A 24,137-nucleotide genomic window follows, 5' to 3' on the forward strand; every position below is an offset into this window, starting at 1 on the left:
AGGTCGGGGTGACCCGTCTGCATCTGCTAGGGGTTCGGGCCTTGGCCTACCTCGACGACTAGCTGGTGTGGGCTTCCAGTCGGTCCCCTTGTCTGCTTGCCAAGGGTGTGGTTCTTTCCCAGCTCGCCGGGTTTGGGTTCCTGGTGGGTTTGGTCCCATCTGGTTCTGTCCCAGGTTTGGACCTGGCTGGGTTTTGTTTAGGACTCTCGGACAGCTTCCATGTCTCTCCCTCCGGAGGTATTGCTATGGCTGCGGTCCTGCCTTCGGTTAGTTTTTTTGAAGTCCTGGGTCACTCGGCGGTTGCTCGAGCAGTTGTATTGGAGTTTGAACTTCGGTGTGCTGGTCAACCCGCTGGGTCAGGTTTGGCTTTGGTGTCTGTTCTGGTTCCTTCAGAAACGCCCCTTCCGCTTCTCTTGCGATCGCTGGGTTTGTTCTCCGAGGACCTTGCGTTGGTTGCTGCGTTGCCAGCTTCCTCTTCGGGGTTTTTGGTGTTCAGTGCCTTGGCGCCTGCCAGAGCCCCTCGCTTAATGTGTTCATGGACACGTCATCTCTCGGCTGGGGCTTTGTGACCAGTGCTCACCAGGCCAGCCAGGGGTGATGGGGTCTATTCTTTCGTCAGGCTCACAGCATGGTGTGGGAGTTCGCGGCGGTTTGGCTGTCACTTCGGAGTATTCGGGTCGCTCAGAGTTCGACCATTCGGCTTCATTCGGACTGTTCTCCTGTGGTTCATTGCTTGAACCAAGTAGGGGGGGGTTTATTTTAGTCCTTGCCTCTTTGCGGCTGGTTGCTTTGAATGGCTTCTCTACTGGCTTCACAGGGTTTGGCTCTCTGTGCAGTTCATATCCGGGGAGTGTCCAAGGTCCTGGCGGACGGCCCGTCTTAGTTCATTCCCTTGTCAGTAGAATGGACAATCGACACCAACTCCTTTCGTTGGCTCTGTCGGACGTGGACCTCTTTGCGTCTGTGTTTCCCAATCTATGTGGTTCCCAAAAGGTGTCCGCAAGTATGGTCAAGGTGGGGGTTTCCTGTACCTCTTTTTGCCGGTCCAACTGTTGCTTCGGGTTCTGGCTTGGCTTGAGTCCTACCATGGGAGAGTAGTCTTCATGGCCTCTTGGTGGCTAGCCCAGCCCTGGTTCCAGGTGAAGCTTGCACGGTGTGTAAACTTGGGATGTTTTCCGTGGCTCTGCCTCTTCCAGCAGGTTATACCAGTCCAGTACACGGCTGGTTCAGTCGTCTCCTCCACTTTTCTCGTCTGGTCTTTTTGACGCAGGTTTATCACCATTTGTATGGTGATCAGGTGGCTTAGTTGATGGTCTCCCATCTGAGATCTTCGTCTCACCGACAGTATGTAGTTTCCTGGCATTCTTTCTGCCATTTTCTCTCTCTTCATAGGTTATCTTCTATTTCTGATTGGGTTGTCTTGTCCTTTCAGGACCGTCATTTGATGCCTAATACTGTCGCTTTGTATCGTGCGGTGCTTTCGGAACCGCTCCAGCTTGTGTCGGGGTGGATGTCACTTTTGCCTCATTCCATAAGCTTTATAATGCTTTATTTCACCTCTGGCCTACTCATGCGCGATGCCTGAGCCATCCTGGTCCTTGGACAGGGTGCTCTCCTATCTTTCCTCTCCTCGGTTTGTGGTAGCCCCTACAGTTCAAGATTGTTTTTCCAAGGCTCTGTTTCTGTTGGCATTGGATTCTGGGTGTTGGGTAGGTGAGCGTAATGCTTTCCTCTGTTGCAGTAGGGGTTTCTGCTCCTTCTGGTGGTCGGTTTGTTCGGTTGCAGCCTTCTCCTTCTTTTCTGGCGAAAAATGACAGCTGCTTTCTGGAGGGGTCCTTGGGTCATTGATGCTTGGTTAGTCAGGTCAGGGGTGCATCATGTGTTGTGTCCGGTTGCGACTCTGCTGTTATATGCCCGCTTTGGCTTCGGTGGCTGGGGATGTGCTTTGGGTTGCTCCAGTTTCCCTCATTCCCTGTTCCAGGGCTTGGGTCTCACAGGTCGTCTGCTGGGTTATTAAGTTCAGCTTAACTTACTGCTGTCTATCCTTGTGCCCTTGACATTAGGAAGTTTGCTGATTTGGCTGCCATGTTTGGCAACATGTCCTGGGTTAATATTCGGGCACAGCAATTTTGGAGGTTGAACAGGGATCCTGGCCGCCCGTTATTTGGTTAGTGTTCCTGCTCCTGAGCATTCCTGTGTTGCTTTGGGTCGCACATTGCAGCCAGTTGTCTTAACCACGTTGAGGAGTATGTGGCAGCTGCCTCCCGGGTATGTCCCTCTTTTTCTTATCTTTGGAGATGTTGCTTCAGGGAGCTGTTGGGGCTCCCCACAGAAATGTAATTAAAAAAGAAAAATGTAATGAAATTCCATTTTCTGGGTGAACTCCGGAGGCTCCCTGGCAACCCTCTGTATCTCCGGTTGGCAGTTTTTTATGTTGTTTGATGCTTAGCTTTCAAACTAAAATATTAGGTACCCAGCATGGGGAGATGAAGGTTGCGCGGATGAGCGGCGTGACTGTGGAGTTTGACGCTTGCTTGTTTCCTTGGGATTGGAGGGAGTTCTGCCTTTCTTTTTGGTTTTTAGTTTTATTTGTCTTACCATGTGGGGTTTGTTTTGTTATGCCTACCTTTCTGGATGCCTATCCCCAGTCGATGGCAGATAAGAAAAACCCCAGACCACAAGGGAGGGTTTTTCAGGGCCACTGTTCCCTGAAACCTTTCTGTGGGGGCCAGATTCTGGCTCGTGATTCCCAGTAGGCTGAACTCCACAGACTAATGCCCCAGTCTAATATGTCACACATTAGCCCGATAGCTTCAGAGAGCCTCTGGGGGTCACCCAGAAAATGGCGTTTCCTTACATTCAAAGCTGGTATTCTGGGGGGAGCCCCCATCAGCTTCTCAGAGATATCCAGGCTGATATGTACTTATTTAGCTTTCAGGCATCAGTCAAAGTGCATGGAGTTTTGCCTACTGGAGACCTCAACCAGAACCTTGCTCCCTTCAGAGAGACACGAGGCAATCCGTTCTCGCACTTTCTTAGTCAATATTGACTTATTTAATACGTGCATATGTGACATACTAAACATACTAGTTTACCTTGAAAAGCTTCATAATAAACAATGACCTTACCTAACCTTCTTAGTATGTTAAGATATGCATCTTATTGCTTTGTAATTACAATTATTACTTAACCTATACCTATAATAGGTTAAGTAATAGAAAACAAAGTACCAACAGTACCAAACAAAACAAACTTAACCTATACCTATAATAGGTTAAGTAATAATTGTAATTACGAAGCAATAAGATGCTTATCTTAACATACTAAGAAGGTTAGGTAAGGTCAGCGTTTTCTATGAAGCTTTTCAAGGTAAACTAGTATGTTTAGTATGTCACATATGCACGTATTAAATAAGTCAATATTGACTGTAAGAAAGTGCGAGAACGAGTTGCATGAGGAGCAATGGCCTGTTGAAATCCCAGTGTGGTTGGAAACATTTTATGTCTGCCATTGATCAGGTCTGTCATTCAGAAAGGTAGGCGTCCCAAAACAAACCGCTATACAGGTGAAAATTGCTACCGAAAGCCAAACAAGTGGATAGAGCTCCGCAAACAAAAACTAGCATGATGTCATCACATCGCCGCGCTGCCATCTGCACAATTCACCCCCCTTCCCGGGAGGGGGAAAGGGGAAGAGGGAGTCCCAGACCCTAGTGCCGGCGACCCAACCCTTCAGTTCGTGGCTGATGTGATTCCTGGCCGGTCAGGTGCCTCTGGCTCTGTTTTTTTTTTTTTCAGTTACTGTGCCTTGTGACGTGGTCTGTCTCCAGGGTGTGTGTGAGCCAGGAGTAATATTCTACAGTACTCAGGCTGCATGCGCCTAGGGTTCCCTTCCCTTCCCTAGGTGCCCAGTAAGTACTGCCCTTGGGGCTTGGGGTCACCTTCCATTTGTCACCTTAGGGTCTACCTCTGCTGTGCTTTTTACTACTCGGTACTTAGCCGCGCTTGGAGTTGGCTCGGGTCTTGTTGCCCTTGTTTGCCTCTGGGTAGGGGGTAGTTTTCGTTACTGGAAGGGGCACGGGGTACTGCACAGCTAGTTTTCACCACTTATAGCGGCCGGCTCTGTTCCGCCTGGGTATGTTGTCTTTTGTTTTCCTGCCAGGTGGGGGGGTGTCTGCCTTTAGTCACCCTTTTGGTTTCTTTCTTGTATATATATATATATATATATACTGTGTTTTGGTGGTACCCCCCCCCCCCCCCCTTGCTTGGCCCTTGTGAGTGGACACGTCCCAGGAGTTCAGCTTTAGAAGTTTGCTTGGTAGTTTTGGGCGCCAGTTCGCAATACCCTGGCTGGGCTTTCCTTAGCGTGTTAACAATGCTAACAGTTCTGGGAACCCCACAGGGGCTGTGTGGTCCGATGGATGTGACCCCTCAGTACGCTCTCGCTTCTTGCGACGTTGAAGGTTGCTCTGTCCCCTTGTCTTGGGGTGACACTCACTCGTTTTGCCTCTGCCATGTTGCCTGTCGGGTCGGTGATACTTTTGACCCAGAGTCATGCGATGTTTATTCTTTGCACGTACTCCAGTTCACCCAAGCTACTGATCATGATAAGAGGGTGCAGGCAGCACAGGCATTGCATGCTCGGTTTAGGTTGCTGCAACGCAATAGGTTGGTTGCTTCCCCGGATGCCCCGAGACTGCCCTGTTTTGGTTATAAGGACCCGGACTTGGGGGTGGGAGTTGCTTTGACTTTGGTTCTGTCCGCCACTCCTTGTCCTTCTCCTTCTGTGGTTCATCCGGTTCCTTCCCCCTTGCTTCCGGCTCCGAAACATCTGAGGGTTTCGGAGTCTGGGCAGGGTTTAGTTGTTGTTGAGACTCAGGCGGTCTCGCGGGAGTCCCCTTATGGGGAAAGCGGCAGAGGCATTCGATCCTGGTCCTCCAGTCGTGGCATCTGGGTCTGATCAGTGGGCCCCCTCCATTCCTGCCTTTTTTGGCTGCTGCCTTTTCTTTAGAGGCGGGGATTTTGGAGGATGGCTCGGCCCCGGAGCCTAGTGGTGCGGTTCCCGGGGCGGGGAAGGGGATACTTGGGGGCCTTGGGGCCTGATGGATCCTGCCTGAGTTTTTGTTCCCTCAGGGCAGGGACTTGGCATCTACCCCTCCCGGGTTTTGTTCCATGATTCTGTGGGTTCCTTGGGCCCGACCTTCTGGAGGTTTTCAGCTTCCTGTATCCTTTCTCATGTGGTGCAGGAGGCCCTTGCGGCTTACCTCCTGCGCAACCCGGATTATGCTTTCGTGATGAATCCGTGTTCCTGCGTGTATGGATCTTCGTGTCTGTACATGGTTCATTACGAGGTTCCAGAGTCATCCTGGTTGGCAGACTGCCCGCTCTTTCATTGCAAGCTTTGCACATGTTTTGTCGGTCCTGCTCACTTGAGTATAGGGAGGCTCAGACGGCATTCCAGGTTTTCCTGTGGTGGCAACTTTGAGCATCTCAATGCATGTTTGTTTGCCCCTGCTCTTCAAATCTCTAAAGATTTGCGTATTCGAGGGGCCTGTTGTCTTCGCCCCTGCGTTTCTTCTCCCTCTTCAAGCTGTCTTTGGATTGGCTTCCCCCACATCCAATGACAGTTGGATGTGGGGAAGCTTGGGGCCGCCTCTGAGTCTAGGGCGTTGCCCTCAGCGGTGCATTACATCATCTGCATTGTTGAAACTCTTCGCGCCGCTCCTGCGGGATGCGGTCTCGCAGTGTTTTGCTTCTTGCCACACATATTGGCAGGCAGTGCTGGCTTCTTCTTTGGAATCCACTTGGGCCTTGGCTCTTAGGTTGTCTTCGCCTTTTTGTCCATTCCTTTTTGCAGAGTCTGCAGTTGTGCAGTATCTGCAGGCGGCTTCAATTAGTTGTCTTCCTATGTTGGACTTGTTGGTCGTCCGGAGGGCTCATGGGGAGGCCTTCCCGGAAGGGTCGTGACAGGGCTTGGGGTTCTTCCCGTCGTGGTAGGCCAGGGGCGCCAGATTCGGGACAGGCACAATCTTCAGTTCCATTTTTTTTTAGTCGGCAAGAGGATCACCCTGTGCATCGTTTTGGTTCTCAAAAGGTGTCAGGCCTTTTGTGGTTCATCCCATTGATGGGGCGATAGGGGGAGGCTCGCTCTGTTTGCTCGCCCCTGGTCCCACGATTTGTGGGCTTTTTGGGTAAATTTGTGCGGCCTGCAGTATCATTGGGTGGCTCCTCCTCCTTCAAGAGGTTCAGGGTTGGTGGGGCAAGCCTCTTCTCCTGCGCTGTCGAGTTGTCTCGGAGTGACTTCGCTTGGGCGTTGTTGTAACGACTTCATCTCTCAGATGAGTCTCTCGCCTGTTTCCAGTCCCGAAATGGGACTGCACGGATCTCAGGATCATTCTGGACTTGTCTTGTCTGAACCTATGGGTTTATTACCCCTTCTTTTGGATGACTACTCTGTCCAAGGTCTGTCTTGTGTTGGAGCCGTACTTTTGGATGGTGTCCCTGGACCTCACGAACGCGTATTGGCACGTTCCGATTCATCCGAGGTTCAGAGACTGGCTCGGTTTTGTAGTGGGGCATCTCAGTTACCGCTTTCGTTGTCTCCCATTCAGGTTGAACGAGAGATAACCATTCACCTCCTCTTGTGTTCACACGCCTTACCCGAGTTGTAGTGGCCCATTTGCTTCTTTTAGGTGTTCAGGTGTTGGCCTACCTCGGCGACTGGCTGGTATGGGCTCCCAGACTGTCTGCATGTCTGCTTGCCAGGGATTTGGTTCTTTCCCAGCTTGCCGGGTTCGGGTTCCTGGTGAACTGGTGGAAGTCCCATCTAGTCCCCTCCCAGGTTCAGACCTGGCTAGGTCTTGTGTGGGACTCTCAGACCGCTTCCTTGTCTCTCCCTCTGGTATCTCTCCTTTGGCTGCAGTCCCACATGTGCTTGTTTCAGGGGAGCTCCCAGGTCACACAGCAGTTTCTCGAGGGTTTCTGTGGGAGCCTGAACTATGCGATGATCCAAACCGGCCGGATCGGGTTTGGCTTCATCAACTGTTCTGGTTCCTTCGGGGATGTCCCTTCCGCCTCTCTCGCATTCGCTAGGTTCAATCCCTGGAGGACTTGTGTCGGCTGCTGCGTCACTGGCTTCCTCTTCGGGCTTTTTGGACCCGAGCCCTCACTCGATGTGTTCACGGACGCCTCATCTCTGGGCTGGGGTTTTGTGACAAGTGCTCACGAGGCCAGCCAGGGGCAGTGTGGTCTGTCCTTCTGTCGGGCCCACCGCATGAAGCGGGAGTTTATGGTGGTGTGGTATTCGCTTCGGAGGGTCCGGATCGCCTGAAGATCAATGATTCGGCTCCATTCGGACTGCTCCCAGGTGATTCATTGCGTGAACCGAGGGGGTTCGATGCGGTCCTTGGCTCTTTGGGGCTGGTCGATTTGGGTGACTCGTCTGCCGAGTTCTCGGGGGTTTGGCTCTCCTGGACGTTAACATCCGGGGGGTGTCCAACCTCCTGGTGGATGGCCTGTCCTGGTTTAGTTCCCTGTTCACGGAATGGACAGTCGATGCAGACTCATTCAGTTGGATTTGCCAGATATTTGGGCACCCAAAGGTGGACCTCTTTACATCGGCATGGTTGAGGTGTCTTCCAATATATGTGTGGTGCTCCTCCCCGACTGTGAGGCAGTTGGGATCGATTCCTTCTGGCTGTACTGATCGAGGTGGGGGTTCCTGTATCTCTTCCTCTTGGTTCCACTATTGCTCCAGGTCCTAGCTCACTTGGAGACTTACCAGGGGGAGAGTTGTCCTCTTAACCCTATGGTAGCCAGCCCAGCCTTGGTTTCAGGTGCTGCTTGCTCGGTATCCGAACCTGTTATGAGACTGGTTCGATCTTCTCCTCGAGTCTTTGCATCTAGTTTTTTTGACTCAAGTCTATCACCATCTGAATGATGATCAGGTGGCTTCTTTGATGGTGTCCCACCTGCAGGCTTTGTCTCGGTGGCAGTATGAAGTTTCCTGGTGGTCCTTCCGGTTCTTTTTGTCTCTTCATCATTATACTTCGCTTTCGATTTAGGTTGTTTTGTCCTTTCATGGTTGTTTCAGGACCATCATCTTATGCCGAATACTGTCGCCTCGTATCGTACGGTGTTGGCGAAGCCACTGCAGCTTGCATTTGGTATTGATATTACTTCTGGTCCATTTCGCAAGCTGTCTCATGCGTTGTTTCACCTCCGGCCTGCTCATGCACCGCTTGAGCCATATTGGTTTTTGGATTGGGTTCTCTGTTACCTCTCTTCTCCTTGGTTTGTGGTGGCCTCTTCGGTTCAGGATTGTTTTTCCAAAGCTCTTTTCTTGATGTCATTGGCCCCTGGGGGTCGGGTCGAGGAGCTTCATGCTCTTCTCCTGCACAGGGGTCTCTGCTCTTTTGGTCAAGATGACAGGTTTGTTTGGTTGCAGCCATATCCTTTTTTTCTGGCGAAGAATGAGACCGCTACATTCCAGAGGGGTCCTTGGGTTGTTGATGCTTGGTTGGTCGGGCCGAGGGTGCATCATGTGTTGTGTCCGGTTGCAGCTCTCTACCGTTATTTGCGCGCCACGGCCTCTGTGACCAGGGACGCACTTTGGTTTGATCCGGTTTCCCTTCATCCCTGTTCCAGGGGTTCAGGTCTCTCACATTGTCCCGCAAGGGTATTTGGTCCAGCCAGCCTGCAGTCAATCCTCATGCCCATGACGTTCATAAGTTTGTTGTGTTTGCTGCCGTCTTCGGTAACATGTTTTGGGCTGACATTCGGGTGCTGGGTTTATGGCGGTCGAACAGGGTCCTGGCTGCACGCTACCTCATAAATGTTCTTGGGCCTAGTCGAGCCTGTGTCGCTTTGGATTGGATGTTGCTGCCTGTTGTCTCAACTTCAAGTTGAGGATTGAGTGCTGACTGCCTCCATGGGTAAGTTCATCTTCTTTTCATCTTTTGTGATGTAGTTCCAGGGAGCCAAAGGGGCTTTTCCTAGAAAACCAGGGTTGAATGTAATGTTTTCTGGGTGAGACCCAGAGGTTCCTTGTCAACCCTCCCTCCCCCCAGTCGGCAGTTCTTTCACATGTTTTGACATCCAGCCTTGAACTGACAGGTGGATAGCTGACACAAAGGGTCTGGGGCTCCCCCTTCCCCCTTCCAGGGAGGGGGGGAGTTGCGCAAACAAGCAACACGACAAGTGTGACATCATGCTCATTTTCTCGTTTTTCAATTAAAGAGTTCTGTCCCCTCATTAGCTTTCTGTAGTAGTTTTACCCAGAATAGGGGTTTGTTTTGAGGCACGTACCTTTCTGGGTGCCCGGGCTCGGTCAATGGCAGACATAGAATGTCTGCCATTGCCAAGTCTGCCATGTTTATTTATTTATTTATATATATACAAGAAGGTACATTGGGATTGTGAGGATACATAGCATAGTAATTACATTCTTACAATGGAGCTGAGTGTTGTCTGAAAGCAGAGTTTGTTATTATTCTGATAGCAGATTTTTGTTGGGTGATGATGGGCTTAAGGTGGTTTGCAGTGGTAGACCCCCATGCATAAATACCATAATTTAGATAGGGATAGATTAGTGCATAATATAGAGAGATGAGAGCAGAGTTAGGAACATAATATCTTATTTTGGAGAATATTCCAACTGTTTTAGAGACTTTCTTAGTTATGTGTTGAATGTGGGTGCTGAAGTCGAGTCTCTTGTCTAGGAATAGGCCAAGAAACTTTCCATCATTTTTATTACTGATGTTAATGTTGTCTATCTATAGCTGAATTGCATTGAGTCTGAATGTTATTCACCTGAATAAATATAAAGAGATAATTACATAATGAAGAAGAAATTCTGTAGAGGTTTACTAATAATGTATGTAGCAAAACAAGAATTTTTGTTTGTTGTTGATCTGCATGTGGTTAAAAATATATAATAATAATAATAATAATAATAATAATAATAATAATAATAATAATAATTAAAATTATTGTTTTCATTTTATAGATTGTGTTTGGCTTCAGTACTGGAAGTGGAGCTGCACTGATGCGGTCTGAACAGTCTTATAACGATGGTGAATGGCATAGAGCAATTGTGGAACGACAGGAAGATTATGGAGCACTGCTAATTGATGGTTTCCAGGTTTCAAATGGCACTAGCAGAGGAGACTCCAAATACATTGACTTGAAGGTTTGAAGATTTTCTTTTTATGAAAGATTATAATGTACTATACTACCAAACCGATATTAGTCTGAACTCGTGATAAATATTTTGTTTCTAATATTAACTTAATCCCTACATTTCACTAAATATCAATAGTTTGAGGATTTCTGAGCTCGTACATTGAGCTGCTCATTCAAATAAATTCCAGCTATATTCTTAGAAATCAGGCATTGCAATTAGGCAGGGGTAACATTCAATACAGCACTACATGGAGTTTTCAGATATTTCTGTAGGGTCATAGTGTGCCGAAGGAGTCACTAGAAAATTAACCCTTGAGCGACGGCTATGGAAAAATTGTCATACCCGCCTAAAGACTTCTTGTGTTATCATCCAACGTTGCATCACTTGTTTCTCTTTATTTACAAGAGTATGTTTGTTGAATAACTTGATAAATCACATGATTAACATAACACATGATAATGTTGCAATTGATGATTGGTTTACTTGGTATACTCCATTACAACCCGTATAGAGTAGTGAAACGAATGTGAACATAATATTCAATGGTGTTTGGCTCTGGGTAATAACATATGGCTAATTGGTACCATACGGGGGAGAATATAGATTGAAACAAAAACATAAGCCACCAATGTGCATTCACACATGATAATTTTCATATAACAATAATTTCATTCACCTAGTATCTAATGAATAATAGGTTTTATTAGTTACTAATGAGAGCAGGATTTTTTGAAGAGTCAAGATAAATTCCATTACATCCACATAGACCTATTATATCCTTATTTGCATAATATTTTTCTGGGTTTTACATGTACAGTGGCACCTTGTTTACGAATTTAATCCATTCCAAGATATGGTTCGTACACCAAAAAAAAAAAAAAATTCCATAAGAAATAATGTAAATTGAATTAATCCGTTCCACACACCACCAAAAATATTACCTTAAAATACATTTTTTTTATACAGAATACTTCTCATATTTTTCATACACAAAACAATCGGATATAAATATAAACCATAAATAAAATAAGTGAACGTTTAACTGCACTTTACCCTTACTGACGACTCTTGTTGGGGTATGGGAGATGGTGAGGAGGGAGGAGAGGGGAGGAGGAGGAGAGGTATTGGTGTATGAGCGCCTGTGGACAGCGCTACAGATTCTTAGTCCTGAATTCCGGGTTCGATCCCGGTGGAGGAGGAGACAAATGGGCAAAATTTTTCTTTCACCCTGATGCTCCTGTTACCTAGCAGTAAATAGGTACCTGGGAGTTAGACAGCTGCTTCCCCAGGGGTGTGTAACAAAAAGGAGGTTTGGTCGAGGACCGGACCGCGGGGACGCTAAGCCACGAAATCATCTGAAGATAACCTCAAGAAGATTGCGAAGGTGAGGATGGGAGGGGAAGGAGGAGGAGAGGTATTGGTATATAGCGAGGGTGAGGATAGGGGGGGGGAGGAAGAGGGGTATTGGTGTATGACGAGGGTGAGGAGGGGGGAAAGGAAGAGAGGTATTGGTGTATGGTGAGGGTGAGGGGGGGGAGGAGGAGAGGTATTGGTGTATGGTGAGGGGGGGGGGAGGAGGAGGAGAGGTATTGGTGTATGGTGGGGGTGAGGAGGAGGGGGGAGGAGGAAGAGGAGGAGAGGTATTGGTGTATGGTGAGGAGTGAGGAGGGGGGAGGAGGAGGAGGAGGAGAGGTATTGGTGTATGGTGAGGGTGAGGAGGAGGAGGAGAGGTATTGGTGTATGGTGAGGGGTGAGGAGGGGGTGTAGGAGGAGGAGGAGGAGGAGGAGAGGTATTGGTGTATGGTGAGGGGTGGGGAGGAGGAGGAGAGGTATTGGTTTATGGTGAGAGTGAGGAGGAAGGGGGGGGGAGGAGGAGAGGTATATGTGTATGGTGAGGGGTGGGGAAGGGGGGAGGAGGAGGAGAGGTATTGGTGTATGGTGAGGGTAAGGAGTAGAGGGGGGGAGGAGGAGGAGAGGTGTTTGTTGTATAGCGAATACAAACAATATACTCATTCTAACTTCTCATTAGCTTAATGGCGTTACTAATTAGCACTAATTGCAGAAGCTATAATCTCTAACCTAATTACAGGTAACAGTTCTTCCAGCCTCCTATCCTAGTGGAGGAAGCTGAGCTGTAGTCACCGAATATAAGCAAGCATAAAGTGAATAGCCAGCAATACATTTTCACAGTCAAGAATGTAGTACTTGGCGTATGCAGTTCTAATCGACCCCAGGCAGTCATAACCAAAGGCATTCAAGCATTCACAGTTGTGATAGCTACTAGTTAGGCATTTACTGTCAATCAGGCATTTACAGTCAATCAGCCATTTGCAGTCAATCAGGCTTTCACAGTCACAACCAGTCAGTAAACAATAAGAGTTTATTGTCAGGTGCTCAGGCAAACTGCTTCTTGATCCACTATCTAGTAGCAAGAAAGTCCAGACATGGCTGTGAAGGTTCAGCTAATGGGGTCCAGTGTATTCACCTAGTTGTGCTTGTGGGGGTTGAGTTCTGGCTCTTTCGGTCCGCCTCTCAACTGTCAATCAATCAATTTTTTTTCACACGCACACACACACACACCCCAAGAAGTAGCCCTTAGCAGGGAGGGGTCCGGTTTGGGGGATGGGGGGACTTGGGGAGGGACCGAGGGTGACCAGCTCCTCTGTTATTCCTAGTCAGAAGCTCGCCCACTGCAGCAACCCAGCTCACACCACCACCAGCCTGCCCACTGCTAAATTCACTCACTCTGTTACCCGTTCTGCTACTCACCTATCCACCAACTGTCTCTTGGCCACCCTGTTACTCACCTGCCCACCTACTGTCTCCTGACCACCTTGTTACTCACCAACTGTCTCCTGACTGCCCTGTTACTCACCTGCCCACCCACTGTCTCCTGACCACCCTGCTGCTCACCTGCCCACCCACTGCCTTCTGACCACCCTGCTACTCACCTGTCCACCCACTGTCTCCTGACCACCCTGCTACTCATCTTCCCCATCCACTGTCTCCTGACCACCCTGCTACTCACCTGTCCACCCACTGTCTCCTGACCACCCTGCTACTCATCTTCCCCATCCACTGTCTCCTGTCCACCCACTGTCTCCTGACCACCCTGCTACTCACCTGCCCACCCACTGTCTCCTGACCACCCTGCTACTCACCTGTCCACCCACTGTCTCCTGACCACCCTGCTACTCATCTTCCCCACCCACTGTCTCCTGACCACCCTGCTACTCACCTGCCCACCCACTGTCTCCTGACCACCCTGCTACTCACCTGCCCACCCACTGTCTCTTGACCACCCTGCTGCTCACCTGTCCACCCACTGTCTCCTGACCACCCTGCTACTCATCTTCCCCATCCACTGTCTCCTGACCACCCTGCTACTCACCTGCCCACCAACTGTCTCCTGACTGCCCTGTTACTCACCTGCCCACCAACTGTCTCCTGACCACCCTGCTACTCACCTGCCCACCCACTGTCTCTTGACCACCCTGCTACTCACCTGTCCACCCACTGTCTCCTGACCACCCTGCTACTCATCTTCCCCATCCACTGTCTCCTGACCACCCTGCTACTCACCTGCCCACCAACTGTCTCCTGACTGCTCTGCTACTCACCTGCTCACCCACTGTCTCCTGACTGCTCTGCTACTCACCTACTCACCCACTGTCTCCTGACTGCTATGCTTCCCACCCACTGTCTCTGAACTGCCCTGCTACTCACCTACCCACTCACAGTTCCCAATGCAACACAGTCTCACATACAGACAGTCTTCTCAATGCAACACAAGGCCAGAGAGGGCCCCGGGACGTTCACGAGATACCTGGTGGCCAGGACCCTGTTCGACCTCCAAAACCCCTGCAACTGAATGTCGACCCAAGACATATTACCGAAGATAGCAGCAAGAACAGCATGCTTCCTCACATCAAATGCATGAGGGGAAAGATGTTATCATTATCATTATCAGGTACTGGAACCCTCACTGTGATCAGTCCTTCCAAAACACATCTGCTGTGAGGGCTTCACAGTCGGGGAATGGCACCACGTACAATGGGAGATGCTGAGACCACGCCGACGTGAAGAGGTCTACCTACAGGTGCCCATACATATAACAAAGCCAAAGGAAGGAGGCAGAGTCGACCATCCACTACGTGGAAAGGTGAATGAAGCGCAACAGGCTGTCTGCCAGGATGTTGGACACTCCCTGAATGTGAATGGCGTGGAGAGCTATACCCTGAGAACTCAGCAGAAGAGGTACCTGAAGAGACCAGCCCCAAAGAGAATTGGGGCCAGCCCCAAAGAGAATTGGGGCCAGCCCCAAAGAGAATTGGGGCTGGTCTCCAGCCCCAACCCCAAAGAGCCAAGGATTGAAAACACCCCTATGGTTGAGACAATGAACCACGGGGAGGAGGGGGGGAGCAATTCAAATGGAGCCTGATCACCAAGCCCTGAGGAAGCCGAATCTGTCACACCATCGCAAACCCCCACACCATGCTGTGAGCCCAACGTAAGGACAGCCCTGTCCCTGGCCAGATTGGTGACCATTGGTCACAAAGCCCCAACTGAGAGACGAAGAGTCTGTGAATACGTTGAGCGAGGAAAGATGAAGGTGCCATGGCACCAAACCCCGAAAAACCCGAAGAGAAAGTGGGTGACGCAACAACTGACGCAAGGACATAAGGGAACGAACCCATCGGTTGCGAGAGCGGTGAAAGAGGCCGCCCCGAGGATACCAGAACAGCCTTAGAACCCAAACCCTGCCCAGTGGATAAACCAACAGGGCAAAGTTCAGGCTCCTGCATAGCTGCTCAAGCAACCACTGAGTGACCCTTTTCCTTCACAAACAGCTGAAGAGGGAACTGCAACCGGAGCAGAGCTGCAGGGGAGAGAGAAATGGATACAGTCTGAGAATTCCACATATAGGCTTAGCCATATATGAACCTGGTACGGAACCAATTGGGACTTCCGCCAACTTACCAGGAACCCGAACCTGGTAAAGCTGGGAAAAAAACCAGATCCCTGGCTAGCAGACAAGCAGACTGGTTGGGAGCCCACACCAACCAGTCGTCGAGGTAGGCCAACACCTGAAGACCTAGCAGACGCAGATAGGTGTCTGCCATCATGATCTGAGTTAAATGCAAGAAAATGCGAGGTGCCAGATTCAGGTCGAATGGAAGACCAATCCCAGAACCTCTGATGTATCAGGACGTGCCAATACCATCTCTGAGGTCCAGGGGAAATCATCCAAGTGCCTAGCTCAAGAACCTGGGGGACAACGTGGACATCCTAAAAGAGGGGCAAGGAATCAACTGGTTCAGATAATACAAGTCCAGAATGTATCAGAGATCAGCGCAGTCCTGTATCAGAACTGGAAACAAGCATGAAACCCACTTCAGAGATGAGGTCATTTTGACCATGCCCAAGTGAAGCCACTCCGAGATGACCCGACAGAGGGACCGTGGGACCAAGCGAGGGCAAAAAAGAACCAGCTTCCCTACCCGACGAAGTAGTAAATACCAAAACTGTGTTGAGTTTTAAAATATACCTGGAAAAGATCATCAAGGCAAATGGGGGGGGGGGGGGGACCTTTGATAATTCCTTTCCTCGTTGAGGTCACTAGGTTTAGTGGCCCTCAGATAAATCGGGTAAATATGTATTCATGTCACTAGCATGAGTTAAATGTTTATTTTTTGAACATAAAACATATTGTTTTGCTGTTATTACACTATATACACATATATAACTGGTTAGCAGACCATGTGTTTTGTTAGGCCACATGTTTAGTTAGCAAGCCTGATGTTTACTTAGGCCACGTGATTAGTTAGCAAGCCTGATGTTTACTTAGGCCATGTGTTTAGTTAGCAAGCCTGGTGTTTAGTTAGCAAACCTGGTGTTTAGTTAGAAAGCCTGGTGTTTAGTTAGCAGGCCACGTGTTTGGTTAACAACACACGTGTTTGGTTAGCAAGTCACGATCTAGATTTCTGTGGGGAGCCCCTACGGCTCCCTGGAGCTTATCAGGCTAATGTATGTTATATTAGACCGGGACATTAGCTAAGGAGTTCAGACCTACCAGGGACCAGCGCCAGAACCAGGGCCCTTCAAAGAAGTTTCAGGGAGCAAAGGCCCTGGAAAACCCCCTTGTGGTTGGGGTTTTCCTTATCTGCCATTGACCGGGGTTAGGCACCCAGAAAGGTAGGCATTACAAAACAAACCCCACATGGTAAAAAACTAAAACATAAAACCGAACAGAGAGGTAGAAACTCCCTACAATCCTACAATCTCCCTATAATCTCCGTACAATCCCAAGGAAACAAGCAAACAAGCAAACATCACACTTTAGTGCCTTGCCGATCGTCCATGCAGCCCTCCCCGCCTCGATAGGGGAAAGGGGGAGCCCCGGACCTCACCACGCCGGCTGCCTAGCATCAGTTCGGAAGCTAATGTCAACCAGGATAGACGCTTCTCTGGCCTCAGTTTCCTAGGCAGTGTTTGCCTTTCGTGGCGTTCACTGCCGTGTGTTGTGTTGTTCAGTGGCTAGGTGTTCCTCATCAGTACTGGGGCTGCATGTGCTTAGGGCTTCCTTCCCTAAGCGCCCTGTGAGTACTGCTCCTGCGTGACAGGGTTATCTTCCCTGGGGCGTTCGGGAACCATTCCCGTAGAGGTTCTTGCTGCTCAGCATTTGCCTCGCCCTTGGGGCCAGCTGGGGCTTGGGGCTCCTTGTTTGGCCCTGGGTAGAGTCTTGTATTGTGGTGGTTAGGGCGTCAAGGTGTTGCGCGACCTGCCACCTAAGCGGCAACTGGTTCCTGTTGCCTCTGGGGATGGTGTACTTTTGCAGGGTTTTTCTTTTTTTATTTTCATTTGCCTGGTGGGGGTCTGCCTATTGTGGCTATAGTTCCACTGGTAATGTTTGGTGGCCCTCTGCTATGCCCCCGTGGTTGTACACGTCGCAGAGGTTTTCAGTGTTGTCCTCTACCCCGTTGTTAGTTTTGAGTTTTAACCGGTTAGCAACACCTTGCCCAAACTTCCTGTGGTTGTTACCCTACGGGCCCTGGAAAAACCTGTCTGGGCACAGTGGACCATTGAATGTGTCTTCGGGGTTCCAACCTGTCTTGTACGGGTTCGTTGGTTGCTGTGCCCTTGTCTCCGGGTGACAGTCGCCACTTTTACCTCCATCATGTTGCCTGTTGGGTCCCTGACACCTTGACCCGAAGTCTTGCGAGAGATATTCTCTGCTTGTTCTCCAGTACTCTCCTGATGTTATTACTGTTCAGAGTACAGGCGGCATCCGTGTTGCAAGCTAGGTTAGGTTGCTACAACATGTTAGGTTGGTTTCCCACTTGGATGCCCCAGGGCTGCCCCATTTTGGTTAGGTGCTGTTCACCCCTTTCCCTCCTTGTTCCTGGCTCCGGACCATTTGTGGGTTTCGGGGTCAGGGCGGGGTTTAGTTGGGGGTGAGACTCGGGCGGTTTCGGAGGCTGTCCCGTTCAGATTGGGGACGGAGGTTTTCGAGCCTGTTCCTCCTACCGAGGCTTCTGGGTCTGGGTCTTCTGACTCACCCACATTCTCCTCCCAGAATACTGTTTTTGCTTTTATTCACTATATACAGATGCTATATATAAGTATCTATATTCGTGTTCACCATAACGAACCACTAAGTTGGTATACTGAGTGGCAGTGGCAGCCAGTGGCAACCCGCCACTGGCTGCCACTCCCTCCCTCCCTCACTTCACCTGACTTGCCACCATTCTCCACCCACCATAATGTTTTTGCTTTTATATACAGACGTTATATATAAGTATTTACATGTTTTGTTCACCATAACTGTACATCTAAGCTTGTATGGTTAATAAAGGCACAAAGACGTAGGACCTCACACAATCGGCTGGCTGCCGCCCTCAAGGCCAGACGCACTAATATTTCTCCTCCAACAATACTGTTTGTGGTGTTATTATGCTATATACACACATTATATATAAATATCTACCTGTTTTATTCACCATACTTGTACAAGTAAACTGGTATGGTGCCCAAAGACTATCGTGTTCACCGGTAAACAACATAAGTCGTGCAGACGACGCCACCGCCCTCACCAAAATGGCAGCTCCCAACCTACTCCTCTTGCTGTTTATACCCCTCTATACACACGTTATATATAAGTATCTACATTTGTGTTCACTATAGCGAATCACTAAGCTGGTATGGTGAGTTCAGTCAATAAAAGGTAGCCACACACAGTCAGAAGACAACGTCACTACCCTCCCTCCCACAGCATTACTCCTACCTCCATGCAGCACATCCCTAAATATCACCACAATCCTGCTATTATCAGAACCCTGGTCAGTTTTATCACAGTCAGGGGTCTTCTGTAATAATATCATTGCTAAATAATAGCAAGAACATGTATATTATGGCATTTTTAGGCGATGCTGTGGTCACAAGCTGAACAGCAGTGCTGTGAGCTCATGCTGCTTGCATCAGGCTTGGTAGCTCACTCAATACTGAGGCCCCTAGCACCTGGGAATTTGGTCCATGATTTAAAAAAAAATGGCGTCTGTTTACAAGAGCCCTGATGAAGGTGTGGTGAACCCCGTGTATCCGTGGGCCGTTTAAATCTTGCGTCCAAACCTCCAAAGCATCACATGATGCGACGCGCAATTAACTGCAGGTCAGTCAAAGCATTATATGATGCGATGCACAATTTAAGGGTTAATAATCCCCTGCTCTCTGCACCTCTGTGATTGGGACAAGTTCTGGTCTCTCATTGGTCATATTGGACTCATGCAACTGATATGACCCAGTAGTGGGGAGCTATCTCAGTGTAATACCTTCAGGAAGCCACCAGGGCTTTACCAAAAAGAGCCATTGAATTACATTCAATGCTAGTTTTTGATTATGGACAGCTGATCTCTGATGGTGAATTTTAGGCTTAATTAATTATCTGGTGACTCTTTCAGCACAACATGACCCTGCAGGAGGGAGCTTGATAATTCTTTGCAGTGTCGTGGTATTATGTCCCCACTGGCTAACTTCACTATCTAATGTCTTAAGACACTGGAGGCTTTTTTCTGAGGAAGCAGTTGAACAATATGCCCCCAATAATTAGCTTTTCATTATTTCTCAAAACTATATTTTTTCTACAGGAACCTTATTATTATGGTGGTATTGGTGCTGATGTTGTAGAACTCATTCGACAAAATACCGAAGGCACCGAGCTCTCCTTTAATGGATGTTTGAGAAACTTCCGCATGAATAACCAGCGTGTAGGTGGTGCACATGAGGCTTTCCACCTTGTACGCTGTTCTGCAAATGTAGAACCTGGAATCTTCTTTGGAGATGGACCTCGTGCTAATGTTATACTGCGTAAGTTACAACATTAAAGTTTTTTATTATATCATATTTTTTATCAAATCAAATCAAATCAAATGTTTATTCAGGCAAAAGTACATACATAGATGATTAGTTACAAACATAATGTTGGATTTATAGAAAGAGCTAGTACATACAATACCTAAAGCCACTAGTACGCATAGCGTTTTGGGCAAGGTGAGGTGGGGAAAAAACACTTAGACTAAAACTTAATAGTAATTGAGCTTAAAGTATAAATTGTGTTGAAAGAAAAAAAATATAAGATAAAAAAGGGGCAGAACATGGTAGAAAATAGCCAATATACAAGTTGGTCAACAAACAGCATTGTTTAAAAATAGTAAGACATGGGTTGACATTTAGGGATAAGGTAGGTTACATGGAGTTAATTAGGTAGTACTGTACTTAGTTTTCATCTTAAACTGGTTGAGAGAGAAGTACAGCCTTTGACATGACTGGGAAGGTCATTCCACATTCTGGGTCCCTTGATTTGTAGAGCATTTCTAGTTTGATTATGTCGTACTCTTGGAATATCAAATAGGTATTTGTTTCTGGTGTTGTGCCCATGGGTTCTGTTACAACATTTTAAGAAGCTTTTAAGGTCAGGATTAACATTACAATTCAGAGTTTTAAATATATATAGAGTACACATGAGAGGATGTGCAGTGACTTAATATCTAACATATTCAGAGATTTGAGTAAGGGTACCGAGTGATGTCTGGGGCCAGAGTTAGATATTGTTCTAATAGAAGCTTTGTGTTGGGTAATTAGAGAACGTAAATGATTTTGGGTAGTAGAACCCCAAGCACAAATACCATAGTTGAGATAAGGATAGATAAGAGAGTAATAGAGTATCACCAGGGCAGGGCGAGGAGCATAATATCTGATCTTAGAAAGAATGCCAATAGTTTTAGAAACTCTTCTGGGGGAAGCTCCGTCAGCTCCCCGGAGCTATCCCAGCTGATAGCATCCCAGCTGGAGCATCCCAGGCTGATATGCTAATGTCAGACTTTGGCATCAGTCATGTGTATGGAATTTTTAGGCGTACCGGGGACCACGGCCAGAACCGGGCCCCCCCTCAGAGAGGCAAGGGGAGCAATGGCCTATAGAAATCCCTGTGTGGTTGGAAGCATTCTATGTCTGCCATTGACCAGATCAGGCACCCAGAAATGTAAGCGCCCCAAAACAAACCCGTATTCTGGTTAAAATTGCTACCAAAAGCTGAACTAGTGGATAGAACTCCGCAATAGAAAACGAGCAAACTAGTATGACGTCACACGTCGCCGCGCCGCTTTCTGCGCAGCTCCCCCCCTCCCTGAGAGGGAGAAGGGGAGGGGGGAGCTGCGCAGAAGCTTCACGCCAGCTACCCACACCTCAGTTCTTGAGGCTGATGCTATAGGCGAAGGTCGTGTGCTCTGGCTCCAGTGTCGCTACAGTACTGTGCTTCATGTGTGGTGTTTGTTTTCTGTGGATACGAGAGCCAGGAGTTATCTTCAGTACTTGGGTTGCATGTGCCTAGGGCTGCCTTCCCTAGGTGCCCTGTAAGTACTGCCCTTGGGGCTTGGGGCCACCTTCCACAGGCTCCTCGGGACCTGCCTCTGCTGGTTCATTCTACCATGCGGTTTTTCGGCTGCCTGTTGGGCTCTTGGGTGTTCTGTTTTCCCTTGTTACCTGCGAGTAAGAGGCAGTTTGCACTGGTCGGGGCGCAGGGTGCTGTGTAGTTTTGTATTCCCGACATAGCTGCCAGCTCTGTTCCTTGGGGTTCGTTGTCCTCTTGCAGTGTTTTGTTTTTCTTTTTCTTTTTGCCTTGTGGGGGCCCTATTATTTCACTGGTGTTTGCCCTTCCATGGTTCTCCTCGGTGGTGCCCCCTGCTAAGTCCCCGTGAGTGTACACATCCCTGGGGTTCAGCTATAGAGGTTTGCTCGGTAGTTTTGGGCGCCAGTTAGCTGCACCCTGCCTGTGACTACCTGAGCGCAAGTCCTCTTAAAGTAGATAATCAGGGCCCTGGGAATTCCCTAGGGGGCGCATGGGTCCGATGGATGTGTCCCTGGAGTCCCCGCTCGCTGTGTGCGAGTTTGAGGGTTGCTCGGTCCCCTTGTCTCGGGGTGACCCTCATTGTTTTTGCCTCCGCCTTGCTGCCTGTTGGGTCGGTGATACTTTTGACCCTGAGTCCTGTGAGTGTTGCTACTTGCTTGTGACTCAATTTACCCAATCCTCTGATGATTCTATTCGGGAACAGGCGGCACGTGTGTTGCAAACTAGGTTTCGTCTGTTGCAACGCGCTCGGTTGGTTGCTCACCCGGATGCCCCAGGGCTGCCCTGCTTCGATCCTGGTTCACTCCGCACCTCCTCGTCCTTCCCCTCCTGTTGTTCGTTCTGGCCTCCCCCCCCCCCCCCTCTGCTTCCAGCCCTGAAACGTCTGAGGGTTTCGGAGTCGGAGCAGGGGTTACTTGATCTCGAGACTCGGGCAGCTTTGCGGATGCCCCTATCGGGGGGAGGGGGGGGGGGCGGAGGCATTCAAGTCTTGTGTCTCGGCCGCAGCTTCTGGGTCTGTCCAGTGGGCGCCCTTTCTTCTGGCTTCTATGGCTGCTCTGTCCTTGTCTTGTGGGGTTGGTGCTTGGGGAGAGGACTCGGTCCCTGGTCCTGCTATGAAGGACCTCGAGGCTGGGGAGGGGCTGACTTGGGGGGCCTTGGGTCCCGCTGGACCTCGCCTGGGTTTTTCTTCCCTCTGAGCGGGGCTTGTTGTTACAAGGAGTGGGGTTTTCTTTTACCCCCTCTGCATATGAGTTGGATTTGGTGTCGGCCCCTCCCCGGGTTCGGATCCATGTTTTCCCGGGGTGCAGGCAGGGTGCAGGCAGGCTTCCTGGCTAGCAGACTGCCCCTTGTTTGTTCTTGATTCCTGGCATTCCTTCTGTCGTTCCTGCACGCTGGAGTGGCGGGAAGCTTCCTCAGTGATTCAGGTTTTCCTGGGAGGCGATCTTGAGTACCTGAATGAGTGTTCACTGTTCAGCTCCATGTGCAGGTTCCCTCCCTTTCGGCGGCACTTGTGGCAGAGGACTTGCTCGGCCGGGGCCTTTTGGCTTCAGCCTTCCGATTCTTTGCCCTCCTGGAGCTGTCCTCGGATTGGCTAGTGGAGGACGTGAGGGTGCTTGGGTCCGTCCCAGGGTCCGGCGCCTTGTCCTCGGTGGCGCGTTCGTCGGCTGCCTTGTTGAAGCTTTTCACACCGATTTTGCGGGATGCAGCTTCCCTGTTTTATTCTTGCCATCTCGCATGTCGGCAGGCGGTGCTGGATTCCTCCATGGAATCTGCTTGGGCTCTGGCTCTTAGGTTTTCGTCACCTTTTTGCCCTCTTCTGTTTGAGGTGTCGGCCGTGGCGCAGTTTATCCAGGCTGCGTCGTTGGCTTGTCGTCCAATGTCGGACTTGTTGGTTTTCCGGAGGTCATGTGGTGGGTCTTTCCGGAAGGGTCGAGCCAAGGCTCGGGGTTCCTTTCCTCTCATCATGGTAGGCCACTGGTGTCAGGTTTGGGTTCGGCTCCTGCTTTGGACCCGCCCTCGTCTGGTCGGTGCGGTGTTTGCTCTGTGCTGGGTTCAGGGTGTCGTAAGGGGTGCCGGCCCTTTCGCAGTTTGCCCCATTGACGGGGCGATGGGGAGGAGGCTTGCGCTGTTCGCCCACGCCTGGTCCCACGATTCATGGGCGTTTCGGGTCATGTCTGTTGGCCTGCAGTGGCGTTGGGTGGCCCCCCCCCCCTTTGGGGGGGTCAGGGCTGGCTGGGCAGGTTTCTTCCCCTGCGCTCTGTCAGGTCATCTTGGAGTGGGTTCGCTTGAGCGTCGTCAAAATGACGTCGTCCCCTCAGATGGGTTTCCCGTCTGTTTCCGGTCCCGAAACGGGACTGCACCGACCTGCGGTTCATTCTGGACTTGTCCCGTCTGAACTCCTAGGTTCACTGCCCCTTCTTTTGGATGACTACGCTGTCTCAGATTCAGCTCTTCTTGGAACCGGATGCTTGGATGGTGTCCCTGGACCTCCGGGACGCTTATTGGCATGTCCCCATTCATCCGAGGTTCCGGGACTGGCTCGGTTTTGTTGTGGAGCATCTAAGTTATGGCTTTCGTTGTCTCCCATTCGGGTTGAACCTGCCACTTCGCATGTTCATGCACCTTACGTGGGTCGTGGTGGCCCGTTTGTGTCTCTTAGGTGTTCGGGTATTGGCCTACTTCGACAACTGGCTGGTTTGGGCTCCCAGCCGGTCGGCTTACTTGCTAGCCAGGGATTGGTTCTTTCCCAGCTCGCCGGGTTCGGCTTCTTGGTGAATTGGATGAAGTCCCGTCTAGTTCCCTCTCAGGTTCGGACTTGGCTGGGTCTCGTTTGGGACTCTCAGACTGCTTCCTTGTCTATCCCTCCAGAGTCCCTCCTGCAGCTGCAGTCTTGCCTTCGTCTGTTTCTGGTGGGCCCTCAGGTCACCCAGCAGTTGCTCGAGGGGCTGTGTGGGAGCCTGAACTTTGCAATGGTAGATAGTCTACCCGCAGGGTCGGGTTTGACTTCATCGGCTGTTCTGGTTCCTTTGGGGTCACCCCTTCCGCCTCTCTC

At 49.8% G+C, this 24,137-nt stretch overlaps 1 protein-coding gene across 5 annotated transcripts in view; it reads left to right on the plus strand.

The window, feature by feature from the left end:
- The window catches only part of LanA (laminin subunit alpha), a 550,694-nt gene that overhangs the window by 502,461 nt on the left and 24,096 nt on the right, over positions 1-24,137 (plus strand). For all 5 annotated transcript variants that reach the window (XM_069308774.1, XM_069308775.1, XM_069308777.1 and 2 more), the window contains 2 exons: positions 10,006-10,188; positions 19,326-19,545. In XM_069308774.1, coding sequence (XP_069164875.1) covers positions 10,006-10,188; positions 19,326-19,545 — 403 coding nt within the window. The remainder of the gene's footprint in view (positions 1-10,005; positions 10,189-19,325; positions 19,546-24,137) is intronic.

Source organism: Procambarus clarkii, chromosome 63 (genome assembly GCF_040958095.1).
Source record: "Procambarus clarkii isolate CNS0578487 chromosome 63, FALCON_Pclarkii_2.0, whole genome shotgun sequence".
Classification (NCBI taxonomy): Eukaryota; Metazoa; Arthropoda; class Malacostraca; order Decapoda; family Cambaridae; genus Procambarus; species Procambarus clarkii.